This window comes from Micropterus dolomieu, linkage group LG21 (genome assembly GCF_021292245.1).
Source record: "Micropterus dolomieu isolate WLL.071019.BEF.003 ecotype Adirondacks linkage group LG21, ASM2129224v1, whole genome shotgun sequence".
NCBI lineage: Eukaryota > Metazoa > Chordata > Actinopteri > Centrarchiformes > Centrarchidae > Micropterus > Micropterus dolomieu.
The window spans coordinates 13,167,025-13,177,025 of record NC_060170.1 but is presented as its reverse complement, the minus strand read 5'-3'; the positions used below and the strand labels follow the sequence as shown (position 1 = coordinate 13,177,025).

Below are 10,001 nucleotides of genomic sequence, written 5' to 3'. Positions count from 1 at the left end.
TGCTCACTGGCTCTGAATACACATACAGTCAAACCATGGGTCACAGGAGGGGCGGGATGTTGATCAGCCTGCAAATCGCCCACCCAAACAAGCAGTGGAGGGAGGCTTCGGCAGACTACGCTGTCATCTTTTTTCCATAATTTTCCACCCGGGTCCTGCTTTCACATTTGTGAATTGGGCTGTCACCGGTTAGGCTATGTTCTATGAAAATATCTTATGGTGCTCTAACACCGATTTGGTCAAGCAGGTGAGTCTATTACTGTCTTAGCCTTGCTATTATGACTCATAGTCTTTATAGAATGCTGCTTGATTTCATTTATTAAGGTGTCAACTGCGCAGTGCCTTTTGCTGTGGCTGGTCGTTTTAAAGCTGCAAGCTTTCACTTCTTTAATTTGCTACTTACATGATGCTACTTTGATTGTGATGGGAGGGCCCGTTATGACCATCTTGCATCGGGGCCCCGCGCCAGCTCGTTACGCCCCTGTTCATTACAATACGTTAGCCTTTATGGCAATGATATCTTTCCTTAGCTAAACTTTAGCTAACTTATCACATTAGCTGGTAGCTCAAGAGTCGTGCATGTTAGCAATACACAAATTAACTATATTTGCCGTTTGGCTAATTAGCTGCAAACTCGAGGCACTGGTAGTTGAGTCTTTTGTCCACACAAGCGAAGAAAAACACAAATGGGATAGGAGCTGGGAGGGGCTGCTGCCTGTTTGTTCGTGTGTGCTGCGCTAATGCGGAGAGACGCGGAGGGAGAAAGTGAGAGTGAGGGAGGGCATCGAAACTTGTCAAAGTCCTGTGGTTTACTCCTTGGATTGTGAAATGGTGATCAGATTTTTTTGAAGTGCTCAGTCTTGAAAATCACCTTCATGCTGATCACCAAGCACCAATTCAGTTTTGTAAGAATCCACCGTTAAAACTGGTGAGATATACCCACAGAAATTCTGAGTAACACATTACAAACTAACAAGGTTTTTAAAGAATATATTACAGCTTTGTTAATTTACATAATGAAAATATCTTCAACACCAGAATTTTTATTTGATCCAAATTACCATACTGCATACTTGTCCGTTTTCCCTAATAAAAACTTAGCAAAGGGCAAAAGTGCCCTTTTTCAGGACACTGTATTTCAAAGATAATTCTGTAAACATCCAAATGAATATTGTAAAGGTTGTAAACAATGTTTTTCATGCTTGTTCATTGAACCAGAAACAATCAATGAACACGCACCTGTGGAACGTTGTTAAGACACTAACAGAGCGCAGAGGTAGCCAGTTAAGGTCACAGTTATAAAAAGTTAGAACACTAAAGAGACGTCTCTACTGACTCTGAAAAACCAAAAGATAGATGCCCGGGAACCTTGCTCATCTGCATGAATGTGCCATAGGCATGTACTGTGAGACGCCTAAGACAGTGCTACAGGGAGACAGGAAAGAAAGCTGATCGTCCTTGCAGTGGCAGATCATGTGTAACTATACCTGCACAGGTTTAGTAAATCAGAACATCACCACTGTGGGAAAGGCACAGGATGGCAACAACAACTGCCCGAGTTACACCAGGAGTGCACAATCCCTCCATCAGTGCTCAGACTGTCTGCAATAGGCTGAGAGAGGTTGGACTGAGGGCTTGTAGGCCTGCTGTAAGGCAGTTCCATAACAGACACGTGCAGAGCTCTAGTGAATGATCCATCATGGTCTGGGGCAATGTGTCATAGCATCATCGGACTGAGCTTGTCATTGCAGGCAATCTGTGATTAAGTCCCTGTCTACACATACACGGGTATTTTCAAAACCATAACTTTTTCTATGTGGTTTCGCAGTTTGTCCACACGGAAACGCAGTATCAGGTCACTGAAACCGAGTATTTTTGAAAAGTCCTGCCAGGGTGAAAATTTTTGTTTTTATGTTCATACAAATATTTACACAAGTTGAGTTTGCTCATAATAAAAGCAGTTGAAAGTGAGAGGACCTTTCTTTGTTTTCTGAGTTTATATGCACAAAACTAGCAAGACTATTAATTGCAACTTCTTACTATGCACACACCTGTGCTTGATGTTTAAACAGAATTATCAATATTATCCAGTAGGAAAAGAATGAAATCCCAGCCAATGAACATTTAGCCTTTAATGTCAGATTGGCCTCAGGTTCAGTTATGCAAATTAGCATGCAATTGGAGAACTTATTGGTCAAACACAAAGGAGCGAACAAGAAAAATGTCCACATATTATGGAACGCAAATACAGGACATGGTGTTCATGCATCCAGTACACGTCTTCCAGTATCTTCAACCAAGTCCAGTTGCCCTTGATTTTAACCTTCGTTGATAACTATGACCTGGATGACTGAGAATCTTCATAGACATCCAGTACATGTTTATGTACAGGTTTACAATGATTTTACTAAAGGTTCAGTCACCCTAGCCTAAAAAACTGAGTTTATGGTTACAAAACGTGTGAAACAAATAGCACACCAAAATCATTCCTATTTACCATGAAAATGACCACTCAAACAACACAGGAGATTCACAACAATACTGGACCCAGATTAGTGGTTTCAAAGTACTAACAATAACTTGTCCCAAGCCAGTAAATGTCACAGTATACACAGTACGCTAAAGCATGATTTGCTTTAGACCAGCAGGAAAACCAGTGAACTGTTATATAAAGGTTGTTTTTTCACCCATCTGTTTACCAACTACATTTCAGTTCCATCAGTTACTCAGCCTTTGTCTTTGTCTTTCCCTTTCTGCCACAGCACCTCCGGAAGCAGAAACTGCAGGTCTTAATAAAGATGAATATCAGGAACAGTACGATAGCAAGAAGGAAGGCCACAACATCCAGGCTGTGATACTCGTACCAGGTGAGCTCGTGGGCCTGAACCCTCAGGTGCTTGGCCCCTTTGTTTCTCATGGTGAACTCGATCCAGAACACCGCCTCATCCAGAGGACTCATTGGTCTGTCATGGTGGATACTGGACAGCCGCATGACATTCTCCTTGTACCTATGAATGTGGATATACAGGAGTGAAAATGTGGATTAATGCATAATGTGTTTTATATTTTTACTCTTCAATTTCTTTGACTCCCCAAGAATGCAGATAAAATGGAAAAAGGAAGTTGTATTTTTTAGTTTCACGTATTTTAAACGCTAAACTAAGTGCAGATAGGTAAGATAACTCACGATTTCTCGTTGATGACAGCATTGACTGCATCTCTAAGGTCCTCGGTCTTCATGGAGTTAAAGTCTACAGTTATTGCAGCTCCCTTAGCCTTTACATGGATCATGTTGTCTGGCTGGTCACCGAACAAGGGGATACCCACCATGGGAACACCGTGGTAGATGGCCTCATAAATCCCATTTGTGCCACCATGTGTGATGAAAGCTCTGGTCTTGGGGTGACCTGATAGGGTACCAAAGATCATGAAACATAAAGAGACATACTCTTTCACTTTATTCACATTTTGTTATGTAGCAGTGTTATGCTAAAACTGTTTAAATTAATTTTCTCCCTCGTCAGTCTGCACTCGATACCCCATAAAACCCCCTGTACCTTACCCCCGGTAAAACGCGAAATTCTTTGTGGCTGTGTGGGCGGAGTCAGATATTCAGTGAAAAAAATGTTAAAAGCTACATAAAGTAGCCTGTCAGACCCACTTATTACTTTATTAATATGGTTTCAAGCAGCATATGGAGGCTGTCCTGCAGAAGATCCACGGGAAGCAATGATTAGTAATCAGCTATGGTAATAACCTATTTCATAGAGGTCAATTCAAACTACATGTATTGCAACAATGCATTTATTGTGAATAATAGAATTATATTATTTTAACATCCTTAATATCAGTGCACGTAAATAAGAATATTTTTATATGCATATTTGCATGATACATCAAATTCACTGATACTGACTGAATTTTTAACATTATTGAATTGTTTAAATGTGGTTCATCCACCACATGATTATACACTATTTCTGATGAGAAAATGTGCTTAAATTGTAAAACAGAATTTTTAACAGAAAGCACGGATAAAATGGAATCTGGAACAAATTAAAACCAAATCGAAAAAAGTTTGTAACACTCTGGGGATCCCCATTGTGTCATAGGTCAACGCAGTGGGGGAAGTCCTGTAGCATCAGTTTTTGACGCATTGCTTTGCCTAGGAGCCACTTAATCACTCAAAATTCTCAAATTTCTAGATTAAGTGCAGCATCAGCATCCATTTAGCATTTTGTTTTGGGCAGATTTGAGCAATCTAAGAAAATACCCAAAAATGTTTATCAAGGGTTTTTTTCTTGAGGCTACGGCTAGTGTGTAAACTACGGGGAAGCCAGCCTCTAAATAAGACATAAGCTCCCCTGAAAACATGATTTGTGGTATTTTGGGGGGGTCTCTAAAATATTGACAATATGCTATTTTTGCCATTCATTTCTATTTTTCTGTATCATCATGGATCATGTGTAAATTAGAAGCCTCGGGCTTCATCCAGCTAGAGCCGACCATCTGCAGCGTGTCAAGTTGCTCCTGCGAGCTCATCTCCTTCGCCCTGGACGCTCCAGCGCCCCGCTCCCTCTCCGGTAGACCTACTATGGGTTTAAATAGGCCGTTTTTCCGTTTTATAAAATTTTGGTCCCAATACAAAAAACCAACATTCAGCTTGATTTTTCTTTTTTTCTTTTCTTTTTTTTTTTATTAATCAAAACCAAAAAATGTACAGCACAATTTCTTGTTTTTCATTATTACTGACAAAATAAATGCTTTAATGTTCAACAATTTGTTTCATTTGCGATTCAACTGTATGATTATTTTGGAGCATGTTTGTTGTGCTGTTAAACTGTAATGAATTAAACAAAGGTGTTTCTGTTATTTAGTCTAGCCTCACAGATTAAGGCTTATTTTAGTAAATACTGTGGACAGTAAAGTGTTGTCAGTATTATAAAGATCAATGGCATAGAACCAACAGCAAGCACACAAAAAGGATTTACAAAAAATGACCAGCAGGTGTCGCACTGCACCTCCATCAGCTGTGATCACCTGGAGCCACTTAAGAAAACAGCTCCACTGAGTTAATTCTGCAGTGTTTAAAGATTCATCTTACCTGACATGGTCTAGTTAGGGTTAGTTTTATGTCTACTCAAGACTGCCTCCATTTGAACAAATCCCTGAGTAAGAGAAAGGGGTTTTGCACCATTGTAGCCATAGATTATCATTTAGCACAATTATTTCGGTAGCTTCTCTGCATCCATACCGTACCTGTTGTGATTTTAAAAAATAGCCTAGATGGCAGATGCAAGCCAACAAGACTAAATAACCATATCATATTTTCTTATTAAGCTTAGTTCTGGTTTCATTAAATTTGCAATCAAAATGGCCGCTGTCTAAGGCAGAAGTTTTCCAAATCAATGGTCAAACCAGAACGTCAAGGCACACCAACACTAATTAAGATTAAATTTTTATTTTACCTTTATTTTACCAGGATAGAAATCCATTGAGATTTTTAAAAAAGAGGTGGATACCCTAAAATCATTTTATTTTACTGTCGTGAAGGCCTGTTTAGTAGCATCAGAGACGTTTTATAGATGAGACACGCCACTCAATCACATCCTCAATATAACTCTGTGGAAAGTCAATCCTCTGCTTTTAACAGCCAAAGCGGGAAACATTTGTCAGCCAATCATTTGGTTCCACTGACTTAAGGGTCTGTTTTACTCTCGACTGGGTGTAGTAGTAGTGATGAATAGCAGAAGTACAACTGGTCCGGAAAAACGCTTTTTAAACCTTATTTTGGGGCAAAGTTGTCAAACTTTCTCACCGATTTCTATTAGATTTTACGTCAGATTTATGTCCCAGTGACCAGTAAAAGTGCAGTTGTGGCTCTCTCCCCATTCATTCAGATAAGAGCCTGGTTTTGTTAGTCCAAAATAGCTGCCTGAAGGTGTTGCCAAGATGGTGGCCGAGTGGCATAACTTGCCTATAAGAACTTTAGTAGCATTTATAAAAGTTTTATTTACCCAACAGGTCATTCTGAGGGATCCAGTCGTATATTCTGGTGTTGGCACCCAGCGTCTTTGGTTTTTCCCCACTGTATCTCCACAGCACCTATTAACAACAGTAAAACATAATTTTACTTCATAATGTCCTCCACAGAAGTCAATTTAGTAGTACGTGCTAAAATAATATGGGAACGTATTTGTAATTTACAACAAAATACTTTTAATTTGGATATGGGTTGTGCTGAATTCTGCCTGCCTGCCGAGAATTGCATGCACCTCGCGGGTGTTAACGGTCATTTATGCTTAGAAAAGAGGTGGATACAAATCTCGGCAGGTAGCCTACAAAATTTGATCTGCCAAATTATGCATCCACCTCTTTAGGTCCTTTTCAGGCACTTTGCTGTGCTCATTGATCAAACGGCATCATCACCACATTTATTTACTATATATTTAATGGTACTTCTACTAAGTGTATTAAAATATTAAAGACTCTAAACGTTCATAAAATATATACTTAGAATCATTTAACACCACTGATGGACCCCACAAAGAATATTATAGCGTTTAAAAGCAGTATTTGGAGTTGCATGCAATTCTCGGCAGGCAGGCAAAACTCGGCATAACACCGGACCTTTATATACAGTCTATGTGCCGGAAGAATGACCACGCTATTAAAATTTCGCACGCTCATCGATATAACCGCGACACTATTGATTTTCACCGGCACACCGTGCAGCAACACTCATCGCTGTTTTGGCTTCCTGTGTGTGCACAGCCAGTGTGTGTGCCAGCGAGAGACAGAGAGCGGCAGAACGGGGACAACGTGACGGTGAAAGTTAGCGGAGGAAAATATTTCATTTTCTTAGTAAGTAGTCAGTCTGGCAGAACATGTGCAGTGTAGGTCACAGTGTGTCCCTTAAGTCTGTATGTTATCTGCCCTGTAAAGTACTTGTAGCTGCAATGTAACGTTAGCTAAATTAGTAATTACTCATTACTACCTAACTTGTCGAGGAATGAGAACACCAGGTTCAAGCTAAACTGGTGTCCAGTTCACATACTTTACATCCTGATAGTTAAATTGTATTTCAGTTTTCAGAGGAGTCTGACAGCTGATAGTTAAAGGAAGGACACTGGTGACCAGGAGGAGCTGAGGCTAGTAAAGTAAATCAGGGATGTAAACTAGTCCTTTTAAGCAATTGAGGAGACGTTTCTTTAGGATTTTAATGTGCAAATGAAATGCTTAGTAATTATCCAGAACTCACATTGAAAAAAAAGATGCATCAAAATGGATCGCCGCCCTCTGGATTGTAATCAACTAGTCATGAGGTGCCAAGAGATTCACATCCCTACTGCCCAACCAGTATTCCCATTCAGTTACTTGTAAATGTCCTTTAATACGTTTTGTGAAGCAGTTGTCTTTAATTGTCCACTGCATCTGTTAGGGCCTGTCCATAGACTCGCCTTTCATCTGTGAAAACATCTGAGTCTCTTCTTACATGATGTTATGGTCGGCCACAGCTCTTCTCTTGAGCGATCTTTCACCACCCAGAGAAGGAGTTTCCTTGATGTAATTATGTTGTGTTTTTGTGCTAAACTGCAAAATGTTCAAAATCCATACAGATTGTTCATAAAGTGAAGAAACATAAATAAAAGTTGTTTTCCTGTGCAAAATGTGTGTCACTTTACTTAAAGAAAACCATTACTTGTTATAAGGTCTTATAATTAGTTCATATGGTATTATGTCCAACTGTAATATATTATACAGGGATAGATATTTTAACACTTTACTTAAAGCAAACAAAGACGTGCTATATAACTTTAAACATTACTATAAGCTATTATTCCATTTTATATCACTAATTCTAAATTGTGACTAAAGTGTATTCATAACGAGGCAGAGTCGGTGGTTATAATGTGTTATGGAACATTGTCGGAGATTCTTGCCGCACATTGATACAAACTGGTATTACTATTAGTTATAAAACATTAAATCAAAAGGTCATTATGAACTTTGCTATATGCATGTTTGTAAGTAATTATAACAATTGTTATAATGTGTTATGGACGCATTATATTGTGTTATAAAAATATGCATAAGTCATTATAACGATGACCTTCATAGAAAGTGTTACCAAAAAGTTTTGGAAAAGTAATGGAAATAGTTTCAATAACACTAATCAGGATTGGGATTTTTCTAGATTTTCTGACCTGAAAATGTTGATCCATAAAAATTGTATCCGTATAAATTGTTGTGCTAACTGCTCTGTCCTCTCCTCTGCGTGTTTGACCGAGGGCAGAGCTTAGTGATGCGCGGTACCACTTAATTCCTCCGATCCAATTCCAAGTACCAAGTATCCAATACTTTTTACATATTTTATTTCTAGTTTAATGTGACCTCCCCCCTCCCGTTTCTGTATTTATGAGGGAAATAAAGAGTAGGCTGAAGGGTTACCAATTCCAAATAATAGCTGCATAATGACAAGACATCAAACTACTGCCATCTTCTATATTTATAATAAAAGAACTCAGAACTGCCGCCTCATAACATCATATTATTGTTACTTAATCTCAGATGTTTAGTGAAGTTTGCGGTGTTGCCAAAGTTTTTCACTGTCTTTACACACACATCACACACAGCGTCATTAGTACCTTCACAGCTAAAATACAGCCCGACGTGACTGCTTTTACAGTCAGCCATAGTCAGTATTCAATTGCGGGAACTGTAAAGGGCTGCAGCAGCTCACTTCAAAGAAGCTCCGTCACAGAGCCATAGTGCATGCATGATTTTGACAGGCGGAAGAAGTAATTCCTATCAAACGAGTATAATTAGACCATCCTGGTGACAGTAAGATACTTGATGAAAAACACACACTCACTCCAAATGACTGTGTTTAGATATCGATCCTTTTATATGAGTATTGATCCTAGAGCAGGAAACGTTTGTGTCAGAAATATTGATACTTTAGTGTCGATCCGCACATCACTAGTGGAGCTCAGCTCGTACACAGTCTATGGTGCACACACACAGAGCAGAAAGCAGAGAGGCCGTGGTGGAGGCACCGAAGCAGGTGAAAGGTAAAAGGAGAAGAGCAATGTTTCCACCTGCTATGTCAGATAACCTGTTAACATTAAGCTAATAGCGAATTGTTACAAACAAGCTAAAAATTATGTGCGTGGTGATTGCGAGCTGAAGCTAAACTGAGGCTTTTTGAAGACCCTTCTCTCTCTCTCTCTCGCCTGCCATTCACCAGTCTTGTACAGAGTTTTGCGTGCATGCCTTGTTGCTGACAACTGCACACACGTCGCGGTTCCTCGCGGGTCTATTTCAAATAGCTATTTAAAAACTATATAATAGTCTTTGTGTGGTTTATCAACGATGATAAATTATCTGAAAGAGGTGCGGACAACTCGGCACTACACCGGTGAAGCTGGATCTCCGTCTCTTCAGCAAGTGTTCCTCCTCTGCCACTACATGCATACACGCTACGCCTACACATGCGCACTGATGACCCAGGGTAAGGATAACACGCACTTTAAAAACATTTTTTTTTGTTTATTTACAGCATTAAACGTTGAAATGTATGTTGTAAAAGACTGTATATGAACTTATTGGGAGAAAACTGGTAGTTCTATGTAAAATGGGGTGGCGATGGCGCAATGGATAAGACTTTGGTGTGAGAGACCCGGGTTCAACCCCCCACTGTGACCCATCCACCACTGTGTCCCTGAGCAAGACACTTAACCCCTAGTTGCTCCAGAGGCGTGCAACCTCTGACATGTATAGCAATTGTAAGTCACTTTGGATAAAAGCGTCAGCTAAATGAATATGTAAATGTATGTAAAATCAAATGTTGAGCATCGCCAAAATGGCATGATCCTTGTTTTGGTGCGAAGCTTCGACTGTGAGATTGACAGTCGAATCAGACTATTGGGGGTCAGCCCTAATATAATATATTAACATTATACTAACAGTATATTATTATATGAACATATAATATAATA

The 10,001-nt window shown here is 39.5% G+C and overlaps 1 protein-coding gene and 1 long non-coding RNA gene across 2 annotated transcripts in view; one reads left to right on the top strand and one right to left on the bottom strand.

The window, feature by feature from the left end:
• The window catches only part of LOC123959804, a 33,786-nt gene extending 29,075 nt beyond the window's left edge, over nucleotides 1-4,711 (top strand). Inside the window, exons 6-7 of the long non-coding RNA XR_006822394.1 lie at nucleotides 2,763-2,867; nucleotides 4,476-4,711. This is a non-coding gene — a long non-coding RNA (uncharacterized LOC123959804). The remainder of the gene's footprint in view (nucleotides 1-2,762; nucleotides 2,868-4,475) is intronic.
• The window catches only part of LOC123959801 (UDP-glucuronosyltransferase 2A2-like), a 12,232-nt gene continuing 4,348 nt past the window's right edge, over nucleotides 2,118-10,001 (bottom strand). The window contains exons 4-6 of the mRNA XM_046034089.1: nucleotides 6,018-6,105; nucleotides 3,188-3,407; nucleotides 2,118-3,008 (exon numbers count right to left, since the gene is read on the bottom strand). Of these exons, the coding sequence (XP_045890045.1) occupies nucleotides 2,723-3,008; nucleotides 3,188-3,407; nucleotides 6,018-6,105 (594 nt within the window). The 3' untranslated portion in view covers nucleotides 2,118-2,722. The remainder of the gene's footprint in view (nucleotides 3,009-3,187; nucleotides 3,408-6,017; nucleotides 6,106-10,001) is intronic.